The sequence below is a fragment of the Urocitellus parryii genome, chromosome 7 (assembly GCF_045843805.1).
Source record: "Urocitellus parryii isolate mUroPar1 chromosome 7, mUroPar1.hap1, whole genome shotgun sequence".
NCBI lineage: Eukaryota > Metazoa > Chordata > Mammalia > Rodentia > Sciuridae > Urocitellus > Urocitellus parryii.
The window spans coordinates 1,759,296-1,786,083 of NC_135537.1; the positions used below are offsets into that span (position 1 = coordinate 1,759,296).

Sequence of the window (26,788 nt, forward strand, 5' to 3'; positions counted from 1 at the left end):
ATACGTCCACCGTATGCTCGGGACCCAGGCTGTCCTGTTCGGGGTTGGGGTGTGTTCTTTTTCTGCAGGACACAGTGATCTGGGGGGCCCACGGCCCCTGGGGCTCTCCCCCGTACCTTGCATCCCATCAGGAGTGTCTGCTGCTTTGTGTGCTTTGAAGGTCCCGGGTCAGGTCTTGAGCTTCAGGCTGCTCTGTTCCCCGATGACCCTCTACCACTTGGAAATGGCCTCTGCTCCGGTTTCTTCCTGTGCCTGAAACCTGCTCTGTGGGATATCGCTGAGTCCTTCCTGCTTCCTTTCTTTCCCCCAGCCCCCACCCCGTAGTACGGGGGATTGGACCAGGGGTGCCCTAGCACTAAACTGCGTTCTCAGTCCTTTTCATTTTTCAACCTTGAGACAGGGTCTGACTGAGCTGCCCAGGCTGGCCTTGAACCTGTGACCGTGCCACCTCCACTGCACCTGGCTGTTTCTCTTCCTTGGTGTCCCCTTCCCTCTGTCTCCATCCTTCAGTTCTCACCTACTTGTGTTTGCACGGGTCCCTGGGGTTCCTGGCAGCGGCTGTCAGGCTTCCTCTGTCAGTTGGTCTGTTCTGTGTCAGTCGGCCTGTTCTGGAGGAGGGTTAGGGCATCATGGTGGTGGGCGTCGGCGGACTCTGCCAGCTAGAGTCCTGTTCCACTTGTCTCTTCTGGTTTTTTTTTTTTCCCCTTTTTCCTCTTTTTCTGTCTTCTCTTTAATAAACAGGTTAATTTTGTTATGATTTTATATTGTCTCCTTGGTTGATTTATTATCCAGAACTTGATGTTTCCCTATTTCTTTTCTTTAGTCATTATTTAATGCTTACACCTTAACTTATTACAGTCAACTTTCAAGAAATATTGTTCTGGACACAGTGGCACCTGCCTGGAATCTCAGCAGTCTGCAGGCTGAGGCAGGAGGATTGAAGTTCAAAGTCAACCTCAGCAACTAAGCAAGACCCTCAGCAACTTAGCAAGACTCTGTCTCAAAATTAAAAATCTTTTTAAAGGGATGTGGCTCAGTGGTGTCCATAGGTTTAATCTCTAGAAGAAAGAGAAAGAAAGAAAGAAAAGTAGATTGATTGCATTGAGCTGAGATATACCTGTAGTCCCAGCTACTCAGGAAGCTGAAGCAGGAGAATTACTTGAGACCAGGGGTTCAAGACCAGCCTGGGAAGCACAGTGTAAGACTCACCTCCCCCAAAAGAAGAAATAAATCATTCCCCACTTAGTCTAATACTTTAAAACAGTAAGCTTCCATGTCCTCTGTGAGGCACTTTGGCTCTAAGTTGCTAAAAGTTCCATAATACCTTATTATTGTTTCTGCCCCTAGCAATCAATTATCTTCTAAAATGATCTAAAAATCAGAAAATTTGCCATGTGCCTCCCAGGGCTGGTACTCTGTGTCTCCCCTTCTATCTCAGGGCTTCAGAGACAGCCTTCTGCCCTGGTGTCTGAGACTTCTCCAGTTCACCTTTATTTTTCAAAGATATCTTTGCTGGGCATAGAATTTAAAATTGACAAGTGTGTGTTCCTCTTTGTTTTGGGTCGGGGAGGGTCCTGGTATTTTAGACACTCCTTTGTTCTGATGCCTGTGTTGATTCTGACAAGAAGTCATGGCCATCCTTACCTTTGACCCTCTGTACAAAAGTCCGTTTTTAAATCTTTCTCTTTTCCACAGTCACAAGTGACGCGACTACCATGTGCTCTGGGGTGACACTCTCCCTGTTTCCAGGGCACGGGGATGTGCTGAACCTCTGGGTCCACAGTTCATGGCTTACGTCAGATCACAAAAGGTTTGGCCATTATGCCTGTTGGAGGTCCTCCTCTCAGAGACCCCGGGCCATGTGAGCCCTCCTGAAGGTGCCCGGCAGGGCTCCAGCCTGCTGCTCTGTGCCTCCTTCCCAGTGGACCCTAAAGTGTCCTCAAGTTCACGGACGGTCTTCTGCAGTCTAATCTGCTGGTGGTTCTATCCCGCGTATTTGCGGTGTATTTTCTCAGTCTAACTTACTTTCCACCTTTCAAAGTCAGGTTCTGTTTTAAGCTTCCTCTGCTGCCCCCCCCCACCCCGCCACCCCTCCACCCCTGTTCATGTCCTCCTCTACCCACTGGGACACATGAAATGGCAGCTGTGTCTCCCTGTCCCTGCCATTGACGCTCATCTCTGAATTCCCAGGCTTGTTTCTGGTCATTGGTCTGCATCCTCCGCCAGTGATGCTTAATTGTTGTTAGGAGTTTCACTGGATGGGCTTCATATTGATCAAACTTTGAGTTTTGTTCTAGGAAGTGATCAGAAGCTTTTGAGGAGTGCTTCAGCTGCGATCCTTGAGGCCAGGGTGGCCTTTGGCCCGGGGCTGATTTGCCTGCCATAAGGCAGGTGGTCCCTGCAGAGCAGGCCCACTGTGGCCTGTGACTGGCAGGGTTTCTCCTGGCCACGCCAGTGAAGCTCCCAGATCAGTGCTAGCTCTGGGGATTGTCTGCCGGCTCCTACCCAGGGGTGCTGTCCACACCTTTGGGTAGGTTCCCCAAACTCACACAAGGGTCAGAACTCAGTTGAAGGTTGTGGGAAGTCCTCTGCCAACCTCCTGGCTCTCTTCTGGGGTACTTTTGCCCTGTGAATTCCAGCATCTTTGCCCCCCTTAGACACCCCCCAGTCTCCTTCCTAGGACACTGCGCACTGTTCCAAAACAGCCTGCCCAGTGCCTGAGGGCAAAGATAGCTCACTCCCTGCCCCTTTATTCAGGGGTCACTGCCCTGTGCACTTGTAGAGCAAGATCTGAAAAAGCATTATTTTGTGTACTTTGCCTCAATTTTCAGTTTTTAAAGTCAGGACAGTGAATCCACTTCCCATTCTGTCATGGGGTCTGATGGTTCCACACGGCTAGGATTGTGGGAATGGGGTGGGCTTTACTCCCTCCTGCAGCAGGACTTTCAGCACACTTGGTGAAAAGCACGACCATCCAGTCCAGTTGCCATGAACCCCAGAATCAAGCTACCTCTCCAGCAGCCAGGCCCATGATAGAAAGAGAGAGGGGGCGCTGTCAAGGTCAAAGGAACCAACACTCTTGAAATAAACCCATACAGCAACAGCTGAGCGTGTTGAGGGCTTAAGCATCAGACCTGCTTGAAGAAATAGGAAGTGCACTCACTGTCCTGTCCATAAAAACTGAAAAACAAGGCAAAATATCCAAACAATGTGATTTTTTTCACAATAGAAAAAACGAAAATTTTAGGGCCCATGAAAGTTTCTTAAATTTTGCCTTAAACAGGCCATAAAATAAAATGAAAAAGTTTTAAGTCATATAAAAATAATCATTTAACATTGGAATCACGACAGTGGGAGGGAAGCGTTAACCACATGAAATGGCAGCTGTGTCTCCCGGACTTCCAGGCTCTGCTTGTAGACCAAGGCGCAGAGACGTTCCCAGGCCGTGGGTCACCGGGCAGCGAAGCCGGCGTCGGTCCGGAGTCAGCTCACCCTGGGGAACGGGTTTAGCTCGCCCGCCGCTGCAGGAGAAGCTCACCGTGGGAGGACTCCGGCGGGACACGGGGGACAGCGCTCGGGAGGTGCGCTCTCGCCTGAGGTCACCAGGTTGACACTGCAGTGCTCCTTGGGTGTCGAGGTCTCCGCGGGCAACCCTCGAGCCGGCCAGGGCCACTCGAGGCAAAGTACACAAAATAATGCTCAGTATAGGGGCAGCCCAGCGACTGGGCCGGCGGTGAGCTCTGGTGGCAGAGTGGCGCGGGGCGGGGCGGGGGCGGGCCTTGGGCGGGGCCGGGCGGGGCCTATGGTGAGGCGGGGCAGAGAGGTACGGGGCGGGACGGGGGCGGGGCCTATGGTGGGGGCAGAAAGGCAGGGGGCGGGGGCGGGGCCTATGGTGAGGGGGCAGATGCACGGGGCGGGGCGGGGCCTATGGTGGGGGCAGAGAGGCAAGGGGCCGCGGGCGGGGCCTATGGTGAGGGGGCAGAGGCAAGGGGCGGGGCGGGGCGGGGGCGGGCATTGGGCGGGGCCGGGAGGGGCCTATGGTGAGGGGGCAGAGGCACGGGGCGGGGCGGGGCGGGGCCTATGGTGGGGCAGAGAAGCAAGGGGCCGGGGGCGGGGCCTTCGGCGGAGCAGGGGGTGGGGACGGGGTGGGTCTGTGATGAGCAGGGTGGCCAGAGAGGCACGGGGCGGGGCTTTCGGAGGGACGGAGGCGGGCCTGGGGTGGGGCCTGCGGGCAGCTCGCGGGGCGGGGTGGTACCGGGGCCGGACAGGGATGGCGCCGGAGGTGAGCTCGCGGGGCGGAGCGGCATTGGGGGCGGGAACAGGGCGAGGACGGGGCGGGGCCATTTGTGCGCTCGCTCCGCTCAGCCCGGGCTGCGGAGCTTGCGGGGCCGGTGATGCACCACCACCAGCAGCGCTGCGGAAAGTTCGGACCAACGCGCATCAGACCGGGGGAGGGACGGGCTAGAGGCCGCGGGTGAGTTCCTGGCGCGGCGGGGTCTCGAGCTGTTGAAGGTCACTGTCTTGGTCACCAGGTACCGCACCCGTCTGGAGCCCTCCCTTGGTTGGTGCCGCAGTCTTGGGGGCGGGGCTCTCCGAGAGGGGGCGGGAAGCTCCGGAGCCGCAGGCCTGCGCTCACTCAGGCCCGGGTGGGTGCCTGGGAAATGGGTCGGGAAAGACGGGAGTGTCTTCCAGGGAGTCTGATTTAGTCCCTGGGGGCAGGGTCGGCCCTGGTATGCGGCGGGGAGAGACAGTCCTGGTCCAGATCCCGGCTTCCCGGCCAAATCCCTGCCCAGACACTGGCCCTCTCCGTCCCAATCACCCGGACTGGGAGTTCTTCCTCCCGGCCTGCCCGAGTGCCCTCCCTAGGCCTGTCAAGTGCATTTCCCTGGGTTGTGGACAGAGCTCATCGCGACCCGGGGCTCCTGCGGTGCTAAGGACTCAGACCTGAGAGTCCAAGCAGGGCTCCAAAGGCCTTCCTGGGAGACGGAACACAGGGTCAGCCAGGGGCAAAGTAGAGGAAGACCAGTGAGAAGAGACGCTCTCCTGGGGCCGAGTCCTGTCCTGCCCTGCCTGCTGGGCCCAGGGACCTAAGGGGAGGGAGCTGTGTACCAGGCTTCTGTAGCCTTCCACAGGGCAGCTCCTGTCCAGGGTACAGATCTTCAGGGCCCTCCAGCCTCTCCTACTCTTCTCTAGCCCTGCCCCTCATCCTCCAGGCTGTGCCTCAGTCTTGGACTTGGTCAGTGCTGGTCTCTGGTTGGAATGTGCTGTCTCTGCTGCCTCTAATCGCAAGTGTCCAGAAACCCTGTCCTGATATCTATTGAGTTGGGTGACTCCTTTGCCCACCACATGCCTGTCCAGCACTGACCATCTGTCTTTGTCACCAATTATGCAGCCTGCCTCCCTTCTCTTGGCCTGGAGCTCTGGGAGGGCAGGGGCTGTCCCCCTCCTGAGCTGGACCTGGGACTGGTGCTGCTCACCTCCCCACCACCACACTGTCGCTGGCCTCCAGTCATGGCGCCCCTGCTGGTGCTGTTCCTGGCCGCCCTGGTGGGCCTGCCTCTAGGTAAGATAGCCAGGGCCAGAGGAGTGCAAGACCCATGTTTGGGGGAAGCAGGCTGGAAGTGGAGAGGCTGGCTACAATTCCCAGTGACCACCTTTCCTTTCCTTCCAGTTGTCCTGTGGTGGGGAGGGATTGGGCTGGGCAGTGGGTGGGGCTTCTCCCAGTTCTGTGACCACCCCCTCATCCTGACCCAAGCCCAGGCTCTGGACTGCCATGTGTGCGCCTACAATGGAGACAATTGCTTCAACCCCATGCGCTGCCCGGCCATGGTCACCTACTGCATGACTACACGTACCTGTGAGTCTGGCGGACCCTGGTCCCTGCCCCGGAGCATTGGGGTACAGGAGGGAGGGTCCTTCCTGGGAGTTCCTGCTGAGGGTCTGCTTAATGGCCCTGCATGCTGGGATTGAGCCACGCAGAGTCCCTCCCCTCTCAGGAAGCCTTCTTGCCTCTTCAGATTACACCCCGTACAAGATGAAGGTCAGCAAGTCCTGTGTGCCCAGATGCTTTGAGACTGTGTATGACGGCTACTCCAAGCACGCGTCCACCACCTCCTGCTGCCAGTATGACCTCTGTAATGGTGCTGGCTTGGCTGCCCCAGGGACCCTGGCCCTGGCCCCCATTCTCCTGGCCACCCTCTGGGCCCTGCTCTAAAGCCCTGGTCCCCTGGCAAACCCACTCGAGGACAGAGCTCTCAAGAGACAGCTGCACGCTCTCACATGGTGTCCCCACCTGACATTCTGCCTCCCAAGACCCCCTCAGCCACACCCAGATGCAGAGCTGTCTGCAGAGGGACTCCTGGCCTCCCACCGCCCACAAGGCCTCCCTCTGAGGCCTTGGGCTTTCATTTTTAAACAGCTGCTGTGTGGGACTGGACCTCCCATGGGTGCCTGGCCTTGGTGGGCAGGCTGGGCCCTGCCTCAGTCCAGGGACAGAGATCTGGGAAAGTGCTATTTATGGGGAGATCCATCAGCTGAGAAGCACTGATTTGATGGGAGTAGGGCCAGACTCCACCCTGCCTGCAGCAGCTGGTGGGTGTGCTGGAGCGGGAGGGAGACAGGAACCCACTGTGGGGCATGCAAAACCCAGCAGGACCTCCCTGCATCCTACTGAGGCCAGCTGGTGCCCAGGGCATGTGAGGAAGGACTCTCATTATCAGCTGTCACAGGAACTGTGCCTGGCCTGGTGTCTGAGTGGCCCTCAGCATAGGAGGGGTCACCCTGCCTCGACAGACCCAAGGAGAGATTTGTGCCCTCCGGATCAGCCAGAACTCTAGCTTTTCCATCCCCACCCCCACCCGGGTGCTGGACAAGCTTAATCAGCCCAAGACTGGCAGGACTTGGAGTGGGCAGGCCAAGCTATATTTGGTCTAGCCTGCACTGACCAGGGCCAGGGCTATTCTGGGCAGGGCAGGGCAGATAGGCCACCCAGGCCTGGTCCTCAGCCCAGTGACCCTGGTAGAGAAAGAAATGTGCCCACAAATCAGGCAGCCTTGGGGAACAGGAGGACCCAAGGAACAGTGAAGTGTGACAACAGGAGTGGGATCCGAGGCTGCCTCCTGGGTCCTGCAGGCCCCTCTGCCCTGCCGATTGCTCTAGATCTCAATAGAAGGGAAGGAGTGCCCAGGGAGGCCCCCAGGGCTGCACCCACTGCCTGAGAGCCCTTGACTCCAGGAGCTCCACCCAGCCCAGATCTGGGAGGCTGGGTCGGCCCAACACCTGCCGTTCAACTGTAGAGGGCCTGGGGAGCAGCTGTCCTTTCCAGTGAGACCAGATGGGGCTGGATCTTCCTCCCTGATCAGTGCCCCAGACCAGTGCTGGCTGACGAGACCCCTAAGCTGACCCAGCCCAAGTGGGTAGGGTGGTGGCCAATGTTCATGTGTAGCATTATCCCTGGCTCCAAAGCATGGTCCTCATGGGGGAGGCCTGCTGGCACTGCATCCTGAGACCGTTGCTTGTGACTACCCCTCCAGGGGTGTTCAGGAGATGAGGACTTCCATCCTGGGGCTCCTCTCCCCAGCCTTATGCAGGCCTGGGCTCTACTACTGGGGCTGGGGGTGGATTTTCCCACCTCCATTAGCTTCTCTGGAGACAGGTAGCTGGAGTGGGGAAGTGGAGTCCCACTGAGGGCTCGCCAGTTCCTCAGGGAGGACAGTGTGGACCTCTTGCAGAGGTGACTCTGGTGGGAAGGGGCCCAGGGGTAAGAGCATATTGACTTCCCAGAGAGAGAAAGGAGTAGCACACACAGGGGGCAGGCCTGGACACACACTGTGGGGCCAGTGCCAAGCCCAAGAGACCACCCTGGCTCCAACTGACATCTCCTTCCCCCAAGGCCCTCTTTGCAGGCTGGCAGAAAGCCAGGTACTGACCTGAGCTCCCACTGGACCCCCACCAGCAGGCAGCCAGCCTCAAGACAGTAGTGACCAGTGCAGGTCTCAAAGTACTGGCTGGGGACAAGGGACAGGTGTGGGCCCTGACTCCATGGGAATGGCCCAGGAAGCTGTCACTACCCCACTTGTGCAAGGCCATTGTCCCCAGTCAGATGGCATCCTGAGACAGTTGGGTGGGGCCCCAGGCTGGTCCTTCCTTTGCTCTTGTAGCTCCCCAGGGTGGCTGGAATGCTGCAGGGCAGCTGCTCAGACCTGCCTCCTATCTGTCCATGTCTCCTCCCCTGACCTGCCCCAGCCCAGTGACCACACTGCCCTCAACCCTAGTGCTGTGCTGCCCGTGCCACCTCCACAGCCAAGGGTCCTGCCTGCCTGGCCTGTCCCTGGGACCTAGTACAGAGCATGTGGAAGGTGTCCTTCTGGGCCAAGGCTGGCCGAGGGCAGCGACGGCTTGCATACTGGGGAACTCGGACAGCAGTGCTGGGGGTTGGCCTGTCCTGATCCTGTCCACTCCCACTGCAGCTGTCTCTGAGCACTCCATGGCAGCCTGCAAGGCAGGAGCCACAGCCATGCCCCAACAGGTGAGGAGACTGAGGCCCCGAGAGGGGAAGCCATTAGTTGCCCCAAGGCCAGCTGGCCTCCCACAGGCCCACAGCCCAGCCACCTTGCAGGTTCTTCCCCACAGGCTGCTCCTCCAGGCCTGGGAGTGGGTGGAGTGCTTAGAACCTTCAGAGTCTTGCCATGTTATGTAAGAACCTAGGCAGCAGGAAAGCTTGGAAGGGAAAATTGGAACCATAGGTTTGAGAAGCCACAGGCCCGTCGATCCAGTCCTGCAACCGGCTGTGAAGGGGAAGGCGGTGAACAGGCAGAGGAGGGCAGAGGGCCACCGGGCACCAAGGGCTGGCCCTCCTGCCTGTGTCTGGGCTCAGGTCTGCAGGCCAGGCAGTGGATGTCCCTGCTCTGGGAGAAATAAGAGCCCCTCCCATGTAGGAGGGTGCTCAGGGCTATTCGCTGCTGCTCTCTATGGAGTCCCAGCCTCGAGACAGGCTACGGATGACACTGTGGTGCCAGGAGTGTTGTGTGTTCTCCGTGGCCCTGTCTAGCTGTCTAGACCCCCTGTCTAGCTGCAGCTCTGGCCACCGCCTGCAGGCCAGACCTGAACCAGCAGCAAAAGGCATGCTCGGCAGCTGTGGGCCTGGTCTGGCCCTGTCGCAGAGAGGCTGTGAGGTGGAACTGTGGCAGGCCAGGCCCTGCCGTGACATCTGGACTCTCCCCAGGAACTGGAGGTGGGAAGGGAGGCGACTGGCAGCTGCACCTCCCAGCTTCCTCTCAGTGCCTGTCACAGGGCATGTGTGTTCCCAACCCCAACTCTGAAGACACACAGAAATGGAGGGTCCCCTTCCTCGCCACTCCATCCCTTCCCTAGCACACTCTGTGGGTCCCAGAACTCTGGGCTTCTCAGCATAGCTCCAAACCTCAGCCATCTCATTGACCAGACGGCCGTGGGTGTAAGTTTCCAGCCTGGGGCCTGGACACAGGGGCCCCAGATGGGTGGTGCCCTTCCCTCCTAACTCCCTAGGGTCCAGGAGCTTCCTGGGGCCATGTGCCTGCCAGCAGCTAACGTGAACCCTAAGTCCCAACCCGCACCTGGCCAGGATGTGAACTGCCACCCCTGTGCCACAGTCCCCCTTACTGAGCACACACACCCAGCCCCCAGGAGAGGGCCTGTCAGTGTCCCCTGTGGAATGCATGAATAAATGGACAGAGGCATGTGTCTGCCCCTCTCTCCCTCCGACAAGCTGGCCTGAGCCCAGCCTCGCCTGTCCAGTCTGCTTGGTGGGGTCTCCTGGCCCGGGTGGTCCTGCCTCTGTCTACCCCAGCCCTTCCATCTCCAGTTTTTCCTTCCTCTCCTCCAGGCCTGATCTGACCTTGGGACCCACCCAGGCACAGGGTGGGGGGCAAGAAGTTTCCTGGGGCTCCCTGGGAATCACCCCCAGTTCCATGAGAGAGGGACAGACCCAGCAGCTCTGAGGAGCCACAAGCCCTGGGGGAGGCCGGGGGCCGGGAGCTCAGGACCTGCTCTTTCCCACCCCTCTTCTGTTCCTGACCTGTTTCCCCACCTCCCCTAGGAAGAGGGGCTGAATCTCAGCATCTCCCTCCTCTGGGCCCACCTCCCCAGCCAAGGAAGGCCACCAGACAGAGGGTGCCGGTCAGCAGGGTCAACTCCCGTGAGAGCCCCCGCACCCCTGTCCTCACTGGCGTTTGGTAGAATGGCCCCTTCCTTGCAGTGTGACTCTTCTGGCTGCTACCCCATCTCGGGCCCCTGAACACCCAGGGCCTTCTGCCCCACCCACCCCGCGGGGCCCGTTCGCGGTCCATCCCTGTACCACACAGCGCCGGCCTGGCTGCTCACTGCTTCCTGGAGACAGACCCACCACAGGCTCCCTTGGCTCTCCTCGGCCCCTGGGAGGTCGCACAGGTCTGCAGGCCCATCTGGCACCAGCCGCCCTCTGGGTGGGTGCTGAGGAAGGCTCTGGCTTCCAGCCACCCTCAGTTTCAGCTGCACTTCATGGCGCCAGGGGTGCCCCAGCCGCCGGGGAGAGCGCCCCGCCCCCGCCAGCCCCTGCCACAGCCTGGATCCTGACAGCAGTGGACAGGGACGCAGGCTCCGGGCTCCCACCAGGCTCCCTAGAGGACAGACCGTGGCACATCTGGGGCAGGCTGGTTCCACCACTGCCTGAGCCAGCCCAGCTCCTGGCTGAGCTGGGTGCTGGGTGACTCAGAGCTGGGAGCCCGTGGCCGGGAGGCCAGGCGGGGTGGGAGCAGTCAGGTATAAGGGCACGCCAGGCGCCAGGCCTCCCCTTCACCAGGAGAACATGCAGCTCCGCTTCTGGCTCCTGCTGGCTGTGGTCTTGAGCCTGGCGCTGGGTGAGTCCGGGGTCAGCCCACCCCCAGCCCTCCTCCCCTCCCACGCCTCCCTCCTGTCTGGCCACCACTAGCCCTGGACAGAGTACCCCTGGGGAGCCCTTGACCTGGCCCCTCCACCCACCGGCGGCACTCACAGCTTTCCTCCTGAAACCCACGAGCTGCTCCCCCTTGTGCGCCCTCCCTCTGGCCCCTCACTCCTCGGGCACTGCCTCTGCCTGCAGCCCCCTCTGCCCCCACCCACCCCAAGCCCCTCAGTTCCACGGTGACCCCTCAAGCACACATCAGCAGGTGCACGGCCACTCAGCACGGGGCTGCTCCAGCTCTCCGGGCTCGGCCCAGCTGGCCTGTCTCCTGAGGCCACCCTGTCCTGATGCCCTCCCCCTCTGACCTCGGGTCATCTCCTCTGGCTCTGCCTTCCCTCGTCCCCTCCACTGGATCTTCCTGCCCAGCCTGGAGCAGCTGGCCACTGCCTACCTGAGGGTCCCATGCCTGAGGGACACCCCTCAAACAGAGGTGCCTGGCCTCTCCGTCTGGCAGCTGGACAGAACCAGCCAACCCGTGATCCACCAGCTCCTTCGCCTCCAAACCTCACCAGCCCCGGTTCCTGCGGCCCCACTGGCAAAGCCTCAGTGTCCCCATCTGTGGGTGGGCAGGCCCTGGGGCCACAGAGCCCCCTTAGACGGCACCCATCCAGATGTCCCCATCCCCAGAGACACCCTTGTTGGCCTGGCCCCACAGGGACCTTCTGTCCCGGGAGAGGCCACACCACTGATCCTGGGGGTCTGACCGGGTCATCAGGGCAGACCCACAGGCCTCCTGGGATCGAGCTCAGAGTGAGGGGAAGCCTCTGCCATTGTCAGGCTGGGGCTCCAGGGGCAGCTGCACTGTCCAGGGTTCCTACCCCAGAGCATCCCCACTGGAGGGCGCCCTGGGCCCTCCCTGCCCCTGCCCCAGAGGAACAGAGCCCAATCTGGTCACAGACGAAGAGTTGGTGCCCGTGTCCTCTGTGTGACTGGGCACCTGCTCTGTCACACATGGCAGTGGCATCTCCGCAGAACTCATGGTGGCCCAGGAGGGGCTGTCTGCCCGCCCCCCGCGTCAGATGAGCACATCAGGCCGGAGGGAGGCGCTGAGCGCCCACAGGCCTTCTGCCCCCAGAGCCCACCCATCGGCTCTCCTCCCTCCTCCCCAGACCCCCTGCTCAGGCGCAGGCCCTGCTCTGGCTCTGTCCCCGGGACCCCACACTCCATCCTGAAGGCAGTGTCCCACTGGGCACTGCCTACAGCTGACGACAAACCCCATAAGGGACATGACCGTTCTTTCCTTGATGACCAGCCTCCACCCAGAGTCGGCCTCTCTTGGCCTCACTGGGTGTGGAGGAGGGCTGCTGTGTGGTGGATGCCTTGGGGGACACTGAGGAGCAGGAAGAGAGCCCCAGGGCCTCGTGTCTGGTGAGGGGGGGAGTCCCGAACACGGTGCCACCAGTGTAGCCCTCAGCTGGGGCTGGTGTGCCAAAGGAGGCACCAATACTCCTGTGTGGAAATCTGGGTGGCCTACCTGGAGGAGCTGGTCTTGTCTAGACCCGAACCTTTGACACTTGACAGGTATATGCAGCAGCAGAGGTCAGAGGGGAAGGGCCTGGGACCCTGCCATGAGGGTGGGTGTGGCAGCCTGCACACTCGGCCCACTGCCTACCTGAGGGTCCTATGCCTGAGGGACACCCCTCAAACACCCAGCGGTGCCTGGCCTCACCGTCTGGCAGCGGAGCCCAAGCTCTCTGGGTAGCTTGAGCAGCTCGGGCAGGTGAGGTGCCTGGGCCTTCTTGCTCCTGGACAGGGTCTCGGCTTGCTCCACCGTCCTGGTAGACCACTGAGCTGCGAGGGGCCCTGTTGGGGTGTCCTACTGCCACTGCTTCAATGTGCACAGGCTGAGGCTCCAGCACAGGCCCAGGGCTGAGCGTCCCCGCACACTAGCCCTGGGGGTGCTGGGCTGCTGCTGACCTCAGGACTGGGGGAGGGCGCCTGGCCAGCTGGGCATCAGGAGGGCTGTGTGGGGCCCAGGCTTCGACTCAGCTCCCTGGAGCACAGCAGGACTGAGCCAGCTCGGGACCAGGAGGGGCCGTGGGCGCCAGCGTGGCGTGGGGCCTGGCCCTCTGTAGGCCCCTGAGCACCAGGACAACTCTGCTTTCCTTGGGAGAAGGGAGGAGGGAGACAGGGAGTTGGGGATTAAGAAGCAGATGCAGGGCCTGGGGCAGGGGCAGAGGGCAGGAGTGGAGAGCAGGGGCATCGGGAGGCGACAGCCAAGGGCAGGGCAGCCGGGACAAGGACGCCCATTTGCAGGAACAGGCAAACAGAGCTTAGTCCGCCCTGCATTCCTTCAGTCAGCCTGGCCAGGGGTCCCCTCCTAAGCAGCAAGGCCCATCATCTCAGCCCCCAGATCGGAGCCCCCGGCTCTAAAGGGTCTGCCTGGGTCTCCAGAGGCGCAGGTGGGCATGGCCAGAGAGCACAGCCAGGCGCCCGCCACCCACCCTGCCACGCCTCCCCCCAAAAGCCCACCCTCCCCACTCCCCCAAAGCGCCACTCCTGCGTGGTGTCCTGGCAGAGGGAGGCAGGCCAGCTGGCTGCGACGTGGTCCCCTGCACCCTGTGACGAGCAGCTTCACAATGGCGGGCTGAACACCCGCCTCTCACCAGCCCCCAGAGACCTGGAACAGGGTGCCCCAAGGTCCATGGGGACTGGCACCGCAGGATGGGACGGGGGACTGGGCCACCAAGCTAGGGACTGGCCTGAGGGTGGGAGAATGGGTGTGGCCCTGCAGGAGGCACCCACCTGTGCCCCGTCTGTCTGTCTGTCTGCAGCTACAGCCCAGGGCCTGCGGTGCCACCTGTGCAAAGGCTTCGGAGGTTGCTCCCACGTGTCCAGCTGCCCGGGGGGCTCCACCCACTGTGTGGTCATCGCCACCCGTGAGTGCCCGGGGCTCCACCCACTGTGTGCTCATGGCCACCCGTGAGTGGGCGGGGGGCAGGCTACAGCTGTCTGGCCCAGGTTTGGAGATCCAGGCTCAGAGGGGGAAGAGCAGACCCAGGTGCCCACAGTCTGAGGTAGAGTGGGGACATCTGTCAGACTCTGCCCTGGACAGGGTCCAGACTGGGGCTGAACATGTCCGCTGTGGCCCATATTTCTGATGAATCTGGATGGGACCCTGAGCTCAGGGGCAGGTGGGACGAGGGGATTCGGGCTGCTCAGAGCCTCAGGGACCCTCTCCTGCCTCCCCAGGGTCCCCCATCAGCTTCCAGGACCTGCCTCTGGTCACCAAGATGTGCTACAAGGGCTGCCCTGATGTCCCCAGCCTGGGCCTGGGACCCCATGTCTCCATTGCCTGCTGCCAGTCCAGCCTCTGTAACCATGACTGACCACTCTCCTCCATCATGTCCAGCCTGACAGACCATGTTCCCTACCCTGGCCTAGCCCCTGTAGACCCTCTCAGACTGGCCAGCCCACACCTCCCCAAACTCACTCTTCCTGGGGAAGTCCTGCATGAAGTCTTGCCTCCATCCGCTGTAGTGCATGCCTAAGCACCCCTCCCTGTATTTCATCTCCCCCACCACAGTCCCCACAAACCCCCAATAAACTGTGGCCACCACCCAGCACAAGTCGTCCAGTGAAAGCCGCGGCGCACTCCAGGCTTGGGGTTAAAGCGATGGGTCCACCAAGCCTTGGCCCCCCCACCTCCTCCAAGCTGTGGCCTCCTCACCCCAGGCCGTCCCCAGCGACACCCACTCCAGCACCCTCCTCTACCACCAGTCCTCCCAGCTCCAGCCAGACCGCAGGGCCTGAAAGGTCAGCCCAGAGATAGGACCTAGTGACCTCCAGGCCGGCACTGCTCCTGAGCCGGCGGGAAGGGGAGCTGGGCTGGAAGCAGAGTGGGTGCCCAGAGGGGGAGTCCAGAAGTCTCAGGGAGAGAGACGGGGAGGCTCTGGAGGCCCAGGGGAGGGAGGGGCCTCCTGGAGGAGGTGGCACTGCGGTGACAGGCCTCGCTGCAACCTGTCAGCTAGGGTGGGGCCCCCTGTCTCACGCACAGCTCCGTCACTGCTCATGGGAAACCTGTCCCCTTGGCTGGGTGCTTCTGACACCTTCAGCCACGCCAACCCGCGGTCCTGGGCTTCCCGCTCCCCTAGCTGAGCTCTCCCAGGAGCCTCCGGGCCACTCAGGCCCTGCCTGCCCCTCCCTGGGCAGACTCTGCCGCCAGCTCCTGCAGGCCACCAGCCTGCCCACAGGGCCCAGAGCCCTCAGGCCACAGTGGAGCTGTGCCCGTGAGGTGTGGGAATGGGCTGGCCACCTCCGTGGCGATCGCTGTCTCAGGGTGGACACGGGAGTTAAGGAGGAGGGTGTGTGGAAGCTGCCCACTCACTCGCTCAGCAAATATTTAATCACCAGGCCCTGGGCTAAGTTTCGGGCTCCTGGTTTCAGAGACAGTGAGGGAAGTCGGCGACCCGGTCCCTCCCCAGGTAAGTCCTGCCAGGAAGCAGGCTGCAGGCCCTTCCCCCAGCCTCCCGTGCTCTCGCCGGGCAGCCTTCTCATGAAAATAAACAGATGCCCACGGGAGGGGGACTGCCCCAGCGCCCACCTCACCCAGAGAGCAAATAGCCGCCATGCTCGCGGCGCCCAAGTGGGCACAAGAGCGGGGAGCAGGGAGCGCGTGCCAGCTAGGGTGCCAGGGAGGTCGGCAGGGAAGGACGCCGCCCGCCGGGCGGGCAGCTGGCCACACCTGCGAGAAACCAAGTGAACAGGCATTCCAAGGAGCCCAAGACTCCAGTGCCCACAGAAGAATTTAAAAGTGCTCGACAGTTCAGAAGTCCTCCCGAGGCTCTGACTGGATTTTCTAGTCTGGCAAACCATTAACTGAATGGAGAAGCCCAGAGTTACCACATGCCCCACAGAGGAGCCCCTGGGCACATACACCCAAGGGCAGTGGGGCTCGCCCACACACATAGGCCACAGACGCTCACAGCACTGTTCACAGCAGCCGTGGAAACTACCCAAATGTCCTCGCCTGGCAGCCCAGGGACAACAGGCCAGGCGCCCAGGGCAGACGCCACCCGGCCCCACCACCTGGCTCCGCATGGGGACCCTCGCAACAACACTGAGTGAAAGGTGTCACACACACAGACCCTGTCCTCCAGTGCTGTCCCAGGAAAGGGCAGAGTGGGGACATCTGTGCAGTGATCCGAGGCTGCGGAGGACGGGAGGCAGATTCCTGGAGGGGGAAGTTGTGCTTCCTTCTGCCACGGCTCAACACAGCCCCGCCTCTGCTCCGCTAAATACCGAGGGCTCTCTTGTCCATCCAAATAACCGGGAGACACTCCCCCAAGAACAGTGGTCTTATTTTGGAATAACGGAGTGTTGCAATGGCAAACTGGGGGCTCTCGCTTGAGGAGGCTGGGGGTGGGGGAGAAGCTCGGGAGCTGCTTGGATCCAGAGCTCCATGGTCTCGGAGACCCCCCAGGACTTGGCGTCAGGGCTTTGGTGCAGGGGCCTTTGCTGTGCTCCGGCCAGAGCCTCTCGTCTGAGCTGCCCCTGTCCTAGAGAATGCTAAGGTGACCTGTGCAGGGACCTGTGTGGACGCGTGCCAGGCGCACAAAGCCCGGGGCGTGTAGAACAGGGGATCTCTTGTGAGGCTCTGAGGAATTCCTTGAGCAGGTACAGGAACGAGCGAGGAGCCCTTCCCAGCTGTTACCTCCTGGCTCTGGTTCTGCCTGGCCTGAGAAGAGGGATTTCATCCTGGGGTCACCGACTTTCACATGCCCCAACAGCAGGCAAGCAATCTTGAAGCAGGCATGAGCTGGGCACCTCCTGGCACCATTGTCATGGAGACAACATGAGATGGCATGGGCTGAGGGCTCACTTCCAGACTCCCCCTCTTCCCATATGAATCCCCAGGATGTGGCCTCGCGTCTGCCTGGCCAGCTCTGACCCTGCTGGGGTTGAGGAGCTAGGGAGAGGGCCTCACACTTTTGTTATGTTTACCTAAAAAGTTTATTATCAAGGATAGACAAAGGATGCGATGGACAGGGGAGGAGAGGTGCAGAGGGTGAGGCTGTGGGACAGGCCCGGACTCCCAGGCGCTCCCTGGGTGCGCCACCCTCTGGAACCTCTGTGTGTCTGGCTGCCCAGAAGCTCCCCGAACCCTGTCCTTCTGGGGTCTTGAGGCTTCAACACGTGGGCATGGCTGGCCCCCGACCACTGGTGACCAACTCAACCTCCAGCCCCTTGGACCTCCCTGGAGGCTGGTGAGGCTGCAGTGTATTTGGGGTGACCAGTCTCCCCGTGAAACTATCCAGCGGTACCCAGCTGTCAGTCACCTTTTGAGCTCACAGAAGACACTCTGTTGCTCTGGAGATTCCAGGAGATCTAGGAGATTGCACCAAGAAACTGGGTTGGGGACAGAGTGTGTTTCCCAGAGCTGGGGAGGGGAAGGGCAGGTGGTGGCTGAAGACGCCGTGCCTTTGAAATGAGAAGTGCTACCCACTGCAAGTGACTAGGACCGCTGGACCACGTGCGAGGTGGCGACCTGCACATGGTGTGCAGCAGGTTCAAGCCGTCTGTCAAAAACCTGAAAGACAAAGATGAACAAGGCGCCAAGTTCAGATGGAGGAATTCATAGATGACTCCAGTGCGATGACAAGGGACACCACAGCAAAGGCAAGGTGACCAGGAAATGCCCGCCTGCAGGCCAAGGACTGTGCTCTCCAGGTACAGCGGGGGCTTGCAGCTCCCCAGGGAGGGGAAGCCCCACAGGAAATGCGCAGAGGTCCTGCCCAGCCAGGCTGGCGGCTGACCACAGGGACTGACCACAGGGAAGCTCAGCCACAGCCCCACAGCAAGGAGGTCGGAGGCCATGGCCAGGAAGGAGGGGCACTGCCCCAAGGGCAAGTGGGGTACTCTCGAGTGCCCCTAAACACTGGCCCCACAGCATCCCCTAGACACATCTGGGATTTGGGAGCCAAGGAGGGGCCAGATGAAACCGGTTCCCACGGCCAGGGGTCTCTCAAAGGTCCCTGTTCAGCCCATGGGTCCCCTGGTTGGTGACTGGTTGGTCATTTCCTGAAGCCCGAGCCGAGGCAGAGATGGTGATGGGGGGGGGGGTTACACTGTGGACGGCCAGCCCTGGGTCGGCTCTGGGTCCAGCGTGACGAGCACTACCCCATGAGCACTCCCAGGAATCTCAAGGAACTGTGCTGGAAAGGCCACATGGCAAGGACCTGAGGGCTGTCTCCACCGACACCCGTCAGAGCCTCCCTGCCAGCTGCACATGAGCTGGGAAGCTGCCCCTGCCCGTTGGGCATGGTGACTGCAGCCTACGCCAACCTGGACAGTGGCCTGGGAGGTGCCCTGGAGTACAGCAAAACTAGCCCATCTCTGACCCACAGAAACCTGAGACAGTGCATGCAGGTGACCATCAGATGTTGACTTATCACAGACGTTGGTTGACAGTGGACATGGAGTGACATGGGACACTGGGGACCACAGACACTGGATGAACACAGACTTTGGGACATGGTGGCGTGGGACACTGGAGACCATGTACCTCTGTAGCCATTCCACACTGGGCACTGTCTGGGCCACTGAGCTCTTAGCAGACACGGCCAAGGGAATGGCATGGCCTCTCCTCACGCTGCTCCCCCATGGACAGAGCTGCACCTTCACCTTGACCTGTGGGGAGAAGTCTGATCAAGGCCTGAAGAGGGTCTGCCCAGCAGAGTCCCAGAATACCCAGAAGTCAGGCTGAGGGGCAGGGGAGGAGTAAATGGGCAACCTTCAATTCCTGGATCAAGGTTCAAGGGCAAGTTCTCGAGGGCCCAGCTCCAGTGGCAGAATCACCCCAGGTGAGCAGCATCTCTGCAGCGGCCCTCCCTATTCACACACTGAGTTCTGACCGTGGTCACACGCGGAGCCCTGCCGGACCCTGGACATACACTGAGCCCTGACCCAGAGGTTCCGGGAAAAACTGAGGGAAGGGTGTGGCCCTCTTGGAGCACAGGCCCCAAGCAAAGCCAGCCCAGACCCTGGCAGGCCACATTCCTTCCTGCCCCAAGCAGAGAGGTGCAGCAGGCAGGAACTCTAGGAGGAGCCCAAGCCTGGGGTCTGGGTGTGTGAGTGTAAGGGGAAGGAGGAGCCCCTGCCCTGAGGACAGGAAGGAGCCGTGGGAGGCCGCCTGGCAGGGGAGCTGGGTCAGACCTAGGGAGGCGCCTGGGTGTGTGTGGTGGGTGTCTGATCCAGTTAGCTGCGGCCATGTCCCTCCAGGTGACAGCACCGTGGTGTGGTGACTGACATGCAAAATCAGACAGGCCCAAGCTGCTGCCTGGCTCACCAGGTGACCTTGCCTAAATCAATTAGCTTCTGAGAGCCCAGTTTCCTTATCCAACTAAAATTAATTAGCACTGTGCACCTCCAGAGCTGTCAGGAGGAAAAACAGATCCAGCAGCTGCCAGGCCGGCTCCCCTCCCGTCGTGCACTCACCCTGCCCAGTGCTCAGGAGGATGAAGGCTCTCCCACACCGGGGGAAGCCCAGATCCCAGTGGAGCTGACCCAGTAGAAGGCCTAGGACCATAAAAGGACCATCAGAGACCCCCATAGGCAAAATTCCATCCATTGGAGGGGCATCTTCTGCAGTGGGGTCAGAGAAGCAAGAATCAGGAAGGGAGTGAGCCTCGGACACTCCACCGGCCCCACCCCCACCCCAGTGTGAGTCCTGCCCAGCATGTTGAGACTGTGCCCTGGACCACTGGGGGAGAGACAAGCCAGGCCCGTGGACCCAGCCACACTCCCCCCACATACTCTGGCAGCTGGGCCTGGAGCAGGGGTGACCAGGACCCCTGGGGATGCAGGTAGGGGTGGAAGCTATTGGTGGCTCTCTCCTGATCCTGGGCCAGGGAAGTCCCTCTGAGGGACCAGCAGGGTGGGGCTGGCCCCCAGAGGACACTGGGACTAATGTCCCCAACGTGACCCTGGCCCCTTCCCTACACTCACCCTCCAGCCAGGCCCTTTTCTGTTGACCTAGCAGTTTTCGTTTTTTGTTCCTTAAGCCTCTGAGCAAACTCTGGGCTGGTTGTGGATGGCAGTGCAGCCCCACACCCGGTGCCCCAGATGGCCACCTCAAAGGGGCCCAGAGAGGGCAAAGTGGTCCTGGGAAGATTCCAGCCCAGAGTGCTAGACCAACAACCTGCCGGGTCGGTGGCAGCAGAGGCAGCGTCCAGGGGTCCTGGAGAAAGCCCCTCCCTCTGCTGTCTCCTTCCTGTCTGTGCCCGGAACGTCCTGGGTGGGAGGGAGGAGGAGGAAGCAGAAAGGTTAGGAATTGGGGAGGGAGGTGGGGCCCCCAGTGGAGAAGGGGCAGTGCCCAGGGTCCACAAAGGAGCAGCAGTACCCGCCTAGAGTGCCCAAGGAATGAGGAAAGGGCGGGGAGGGATCCGGAGGAGGAGGGGGGCCTGGAGGGTCGGGAAGGGGCGGGAGGAGAACCCTAGGGGGTGGGATGTCCAGAGGAGCAGGCGGGGAGGGCCGGGGCTGGGGCGGGGTCGTCGCGCCTCCGCCCGCCCAGAAACAAGATCCCGCTAATCCGCTGCGCCGACTGGTTGGACCACCGCGCGCGCGGTGTTCAGAGCCCGCCGGGCAGCGGGGACCATGCAAGGGATGAGGCTGGCACTTCTGGCGTTGGCTCTGGCCACCTGCGGGGAGCTCGGTGAGGGGCGCCGGGCTGGTGCGGGACCAGGTCTAAGCCGGACTGGTGGGTGGGTCCTCACCTGTGGACACTGCGTACTGGTACTGTCCTGTCCGCAGTGAAGGCACTCAGGACAGAGCCTCTGGGAGGAGGAGGACCAAAGGGGAGTGGGAAGCTGTGTCCCACCAGTTCTGTCCAAGATGGGAAGGGAAGCAACCGAGGGCTGGGTGTGTCCCGGGTGGAAGGACTGGTCCCTGGGCCCAAGTTGGGCAGAGAAGGCCAGCCTCCCAGGTAGGGCAGAGCCTGGCCAGAGGGGCTCTGTACAGGGGAGGAGAAGGGAGGCCCTGAGGCTGCGGGGAACCTGGGAGTGCCGGTGGGGAAGGAGAGGAGGGAAGGAGACCCAGAGGGGTCCCACCGTGGGGTGATTCCTGGACCTGGGACCCACATCCTGGACCTGAGGGGCCCCAACGCAACAGGAAAGGAGTTGGGTGGTGGGGGCTAAGCCAGCATGCTCTGCCCATGGTCCAGAGTGAGAAACTGAGGTCAGCCAGAGAGGGTAGAGGCCCTGTCTGAGACCTGTGGCCTCCCTGCACACCTGGGCTGGGGCTTGGGCCACTTGGAGCCAGCCAGGTCCCCGGGCTCCTGGACTTGGACAGGGACACCGTGCAGGGAAGTGCAGTAGCTGGCCGACAACTTACCCACCCGCACCACCCTTGGGGAGAGGACGCTGTCCAGCTAGGACCTGCAGTCTCCTGAGCATAGCCAGCCACCCTGCACTCTGTGGACCTCCTTGCCTGACCCCTAACCCGGGTGCTACTGAGGAAGTGGAGGGGATCCTTGCCTGTTCTCACCGAAGCCCTTCATCCCTTAGTGCCTCTTGCTGTGGCAGTGTCCAGGGCTTGGTCCCGTGTGCCTCCCAGCTGCTCCGAGTGGCTTTTCCCCACAGGTGGAGCCCACCTCCCCCAGGACAGCCTTGGCCTCTGGAACCCAGGGGTCCAAGTCAGAGCCTGGCCTGAGTCATCTTCCCTAAGCTTTGGATGGTGGGCAGCCGGCCCCTGGCTAGTGTCATTGTTCTCTGGGGACTGGCTGGGTGTGGCATCACCTGTCTGGAGTTTGGGAGGGGCAGAGCCTGCTGACCTGCCCTCTCATCACTTCTCTCCAGCAATGGCCTTAAAATGCTACACCTGTCTCGAACCCACGGGTGTGTCCAGCTGCATCACCATCACCAACTGCGATGCCAACGAAACCATGTGCAAGACCACGCTCTACTCCCGAGAGATTGGTTAGTAGGCATTGGGTGGGGCAGGGCTGGGACCCAGGGTCACGGCTGCCTCCAGCCCAGTCTCCCCTGGCCAGCTGGGCCCCCTGTCAGCATGAAGCCACCAGCTATAGAACCACTTGGGCCTTCTCCCTCCTTCCCCTCTTCCTCCTCCTACTGAGTGAGGCCAGGAACCCACCGCACAACGCCATGTGTGCCCCTGGCCCCTCACTCAGCAGGGACCACGGGGCTGGGGGACTCTGGGGCTGGGGCTGGGAAGCAGTAAAGAACTGACCCTGAGGGCCGATGCCTCCACAGTGTACCCCTTCCTGGGAGACTCCACAGTGACCAAATCCTGCGCCAGCAGGTGTGAGCCCTCGGATGTCGACGGCATTGGCCAGACCCGGCCAGTGTCCTGCTGCAACACTGAGCTGTGCAACGTGGACGGGGCGCCCTCCCTGGGCAGCCCCCACAGCCTGGCCCTCGCCCTCACGCTCACCCCGCTCCTGGGGCTCCTGCTGTAGAGCCCTGCCCACCCTACTGCCCCACCAGTGCCCAGCCCCCACCCCTCTGCCTTGAAGAAATGCAGCTGCCTCCTGAACCTGGCCTCTGGGTCTCATTGCTGGGCACAGGCCTGCCCTGGGGGGCAGGGAGAAGGGTCTCCTGGCGGCATCTGACTTTGTCCCCATCCCTATCCACGTCTGTTTCTCCTCCTGTCTCTTGTGATGGGTTCAAGGTCCACTCCACAAGCAAGGATAGCCACCAAGTCTGGGACCCCCACCCAGATCAGGCAGATCTTTGCCCCTCAGGCCCTTGGGGACCAAGGGGAGCCAGGTCAGGGTGGGCGGGGGTGGAGAAGATCACCTGGGCCCCCCCCATTCACCCTGGCATCTGCCCCTCCTCCGACTCTGCAGACCCCCACTGGCCCTGCCCATCTCATGTCCCTGCTCCAGGGCCCTGCATAAGGTGGCCCCCTCAGCCCCTGAGTGGTGTTTCCAGCCACACTGAGATGGGCAGGTCAGGCTGCCTCCTGGCCCTGCCTGAGTCCTCCCTCCCCCTGAGCCCTGGCGCCTCTCAAAAGTTTCCTGCCCCTGCTGGGGGGGGGGGGCTCTGTCCCAGAGGAGGCTCCCACGGCTGGGCACACGAGGACATGCCTGTAGGGGCTCTGCAGTCCTGGGCCTGGGTGGAACCCACAGCCCACTGAGTCCCACCACCAGCTCCAAGGCACAGCCCAGCATGGCCACCATCTGTCTGGAAGCTCCTGGGGACAGAACAAGGGCAGCTTCCCAGAATGGGGGTGGCAGGGAGATAGAATGTCTAGTGCTGGCCTGGGTGCCCCCATCTGGGGCTGTGACCCTGAGCCCTGACTGTCAAGAGGGAGAGATGTCCTGTCCACACCACCTGGCTTTTCTCCCATCACACACACACACACACACACACACACACACACCCTGCGCGTACATATGTACTCCCCAGACTGCAGACCAGGCCCCATGGTGACCAGAGTTCAGCCTGTGATCAGATCAGGCTCAGTCTGGAACCAAGGATCAGGACTAAACCGTGACCATGGTCAAGCAAGGCTCAGTGTGTGGTGGGAAGGAGTCTGACCTCAACCGCCCTGGCTGAGAGCTAACTCGGCATTGCTATCGCCTGAGTCCTTCAGCCCCACCGACTCACCGGTAGGGAAGGACGGCCAGAAAGTGAGTGCTAGGGCAAGGACTCCACCTGAGCCAGGCCTTACCACTATGGTGGCCTGGAAGTCCACAGCCAGAAGGAACTGGACAGGACAGGAATTAGGGAGGGAGAGAAGGGAGGAGTTGGTGGCTCCAAACTTTGGCTGGAAGAGCAGACAGAAGCCGGCAGGGGAGGAAAGAGCTGAGTTCAGTCTGGTGGGCCCAGCCAACCCCAGCCCTGGTCCGATTGGTGCAGTGGGCTGGGCTCTGCTCCTCTCCTGGACCCTTCACCCTGGCCCTGAAATCAGGAGGGACAAGACCACCTGCCTGTCTCTGACCTCACTCTGGCACCGATTCTTGCCCTGACCAGCAGAGGGAGCCCCACCAGTGATTGCCCACCTTGACTTTCCTGCCCAGGAGCGAGTACCCTGCCTCACCACCGTCAGGGCACAGATATCTGGGTCTCTGATGCAGACAAACATGCCCTCAGACTGCCTGGCAAGCCTGGGCTTGAGCCAGGGTAAGGCCAGAGCTTAGCCCCAGCCTCTAAGGGGAACGTGGAACCCACCCAGCTGTCCCCAGGGCCTCGATGGCTCCTACATGCCTTAGGTCCTGGCATCCACCTCCGCATCCTCTTTCCATTCCTTACCCATCCACCCACCCTCCAGCAAATGCTGCCCAGTAGTCAGCACGGCAGAGTAGGTAGGATGCAGGAGTCCCAGGGGAGTGGGATCATGTTCCTCCACACAGGGAGCTGACTGTCTAGCAGGCCTCGGGCCAGGCAGGGAAGGGCAGGCGTGAGTGCCAGTGGCGGGGATGGCTCTGCCGCATGCTGAAGGAGTGGAGGGCTGGAGCGTTTCTGGGGAGAGCAGTGTGCGCTGTGCTGGCATCGTAGCCAGTCCCTCGGAGTGGAAGGTACAGGGTGTGGCCAAGGAGGAGGATCCAGGAAGCCTGGGGATGGTTGAAGGGAACAAGCAAGGGCCTGTGGGCCGTCTTGGAAAGGAGGAGAGGATTGCTTTGGTTGCCTGGCCAGGCTGGGGAGTGACCCTGGAGATTGGGGGCTCCCCTTCTGGGGCAGGCTGTGAGAGGACGCAGTGAGGGCAGGGTCCCCCGAGTCTTGGAGGTTGACACACGCCCTCTCCAAAACCCGAGGACGAGGAAGATCATCAGGGTCACGGAGAGGAGAAAGGCCTCTTCCAGAGGAAACCCGACGGGCGTCCCCCATGTTGACGATCAACACCTGAGAAACGCCAAGCAAGCCACAAAGTAGATTTTATTTAAGAAACAGAACAGAGAGAGGAAGAGAGAGACTCCTCCAGAGAAGAGGGCTCCAGAGCTGGTGCCCGGGGAGTGGGGATGTCCCCCCCTTTATAGATTTCAGGTCCTTCCCACCCTGCCTAGGTGACCAAAAGGGCAGGAGGAGAGCTGTCCAGGGGTGAGTGCTTGTGCTATGAACTGTGATCCTTCCCCTCCCCTGGAGGCTGTTAGCAATGTGTGTGTGTGTGTGTGTGTGTGTGTGTGTGTGCGCGCGCGCCCCCACGTGCTCACATGGTGGATCTGTCCACTCCTTTTCTTTGATAATCAGCTACCTGTCCTTTGTCCTGGTCTCACAGTCACCACAAGCAGCTGTCAAGACCAGTGCTCACCCAGGCCAGTGCAAAGCCTTGTCCCCAACTGCAGGGTGCTAGGCTCAGGGAGTGAACTGCCCTCCATGTCAACTCTGCCCTGGTCTGGATTCCAACCTGCTCTCCCCGTTGGTTCCACACCTGGGGACACAAGGATGTGGGCAGAGGGGAGGGCAGCTGCTTAACTGGAATGATTTCTGCCCTGCACAGTGGCGTCTGCCCAGGCATGGGGCTGCTTTCCCACCTCCAACTGGGTGCTGGCTCCGATGGCCACGTGGTGCCCACTCTGCCTGCAGAAAGCTGCAAGTGCCCCTGCTCTGTCACTCCACCCAGCATCCTCCCTGCCATCCTGACCTCCGAGGTCCTCCCTCCTCAGGCACCCTCACCTGGCGACGTGTCAGTGTCTCCTGTCCCCAGCGCCCAGGCCTGTACCTTTCCTTGGCACATGGGCACCGTCTGCCCATGTGCTGCAGGTTCACCTGCACTGTGGGCTGCAGGGGGCTCACAGCTCCAAAGAGACCTGTCCTTTGCTGAGCACTAGCCAGTCACCCTCTGGAGCAGATGTCCCTCTGTCCAGTTTACAGATGAAGGAGGGAGACCAGAATGAGTGTCTTGGGGTAAACCCAGGCCACCCAGGAGGCCACAGGAGGCCAGGTGGAGCCAGCGCTGGGCTGTCTACCAGGCTTTGGAACCACACATTCCTTGGCACCTCTCAGAGTGTCTGGGCGTATTGTGGCCTCAGCCCAGGGACGAGCCGCCCCTGCTGCTGTCCCTGCACCTCCCCTCAGGTGGCCCCATTGTTTGAAGTATCATTCTCTCCCTTGCAAAACCACACCCTTTGCTTTCTTGCAAAGCCTTGTACAACTCCCTTCACTCACAAAGCCAGGACATTTCCACCCTGCAGCAGACAAACAGGAAGCCAAGGTCTGGAGGGGCAAGGGAGCCACCCAAGGCCACGGGGACGGCTGCAAGGGAAAACTCCTAGGTACCTGCCCAGGAACCCTTTCAGCATCCCACCCGCCACACAGAGTGTGACCGGCCTCTGCCACAGAGGACCCACCTTCAGCCTTCCAGGGAGCCACGTGCACACCTGCCCAGTGAGCTCCTCATCCACACTCCACTCCCACTTGTCTACTTACCTGCCCCTCCATCACTCCACCCGCCCACCCACCCATCCATCCATCATCTTCCGTCTGCCCATCCATAAATACTCCTCTCCTTTCATCTCTCCACCACTCACTTTCTCAATACCACCCATCGGAATGTCATTCTCCACCCACCCGCTCATCCCTCTACCCATCAATCCAGCCGTCCGCCCATCTATCTAGGCATCCTCCATCTATCCATTCTCCCATCCATCATCCATCGACACACCACCCACCCATCCTCCATTCATTCACCATGGATCTGGCCACACAGCCAACCACCGATCAGGACCTTGAAGAACAGAAATGGAGGAGGCGGATCCTGGGAAGGGCTATGAAGGAGGAGCACCTGGGTGGCCTTATGACACAGGGAAGATGTGAGCCATCACTGTGAGATGCCTGGCACAGGAAAGGGTGTGGACGTGAGTTGGTGTGTGGTAAGAGGTGGACAGTGAAGAAGGCCAGAGGGCTGGCAGAGCCCTGCTGTCAGGGGCCTAAA

At 61.1% G+C, this 26,788-nt stretch overlaps 3 protein-coding genes and 1 long non-coding RNA gene across 6 annotated transcripts in view; 3 read left to right on the forward strand and 1 right to left on the reverse strand.

Annotated features, from left to right (window-relative positions):
• The window catches only part of LOC144255846 (uncharacterized), a 6,462-nt gene extending 2,747 nt beyond the window's left edge, over positions 1 to 3,715 (reverse strand). The window contains exons 1-2 of the long non-coding RNA XR_013343964.1: positions 3,539 to 3,715; positions 117 to 1,058 (exon numbers count right to left, since the gene is read on the reverse strand). This is a non-coding gene — a long non-coding RNA (uncharacterized LOC144255846). The remainder of the gene's footprint in view (positions 1 to 116; positions 1,059 to 3,538) is intronic.
• Positions 3,716 to 4,231: 516 nt separating this feature from the next.
• On the forward strand, positions 4,232 to 6,630 carry LOC113192808 (ly-6/neurotoxin-like protein 1). 3 transcript variants are annotated; one of them, XM_026403040.1, is made up of 4 exons: positions 4,232 to 4,282; positions 5,393 to 5,563; positions 5,756 to 5,857; positions 6,018 to 6,630. In XM_026403040.1, exons 2-4 carry the CDS (start codon positions 5,512 to 5,514, stop codon positions 6,212 to 6,214), a joined length of 351 nt encoding a protein of 116 aa, XP_026258825.1. In that variant the 5' UTR covers positions 4,232 to 4,282; positions 5,393 to 5,511; the 3' UTR covers positions 6,215 to 6,630. The 3 variants fall into 3 exon arrangements, with proteins under 3 accessions (XP_026258825.1, XP_026258824.1, XP_026258823.1); XM_026403039.1 differs by lacking the exon at positions 4,232 to 4,282 and adding an exon at positions 4,330 to 4,532; XM_026403038.1 differs by lacking the exon at positions 4,232 to 4,282 and adding an exon at positions 4,330 to 4,474.
• A 4,192-nt stretch (positions 6,631 to 10,822) lies between these two features.
• On the forward strand, positions 10,823 to 14,499 carry Slurp2 (secreted LY6/PLAUR domain containing 2). The gene is made up of 3 exons (XM_026403041.2): positions 10,823 to 10,874; positions 13,732 to 13,836; positions 14,150 to 14,499. Exons 1-3 carry the CDS (start codon positions 10,823 to 10,825, stop codon positions 14,284 to 14,286), a joined length of 294 nt encoding a protein of 97 aa, XP_026258826.1. The 3' UTR covers positions 14,287 to 14,499.
• Positions 14,500 to 20,551: 6,052 nt separating this feature from the next.
• Positions 20,552 to 22,370, forward strand: Lypd2 (LY6/PLAUR domain containing 2). The gene is made up of 3 exons (XM_026403024.1): positions 20,552 to 20,609; positions 21,751 to 21,870; positions 22,165 to 22,370. The coding sequence occupies exons 1-3, from the start codon at positions 20,552 to 20,554 to the stop codon at positions 22,368 to 22,370; spliced, it is 384 nt and encodes a 127-aa protein (XP_026258809.1).
• Positions 22,371 to 26,788: the final 4,418 nt, after the last annotated feature.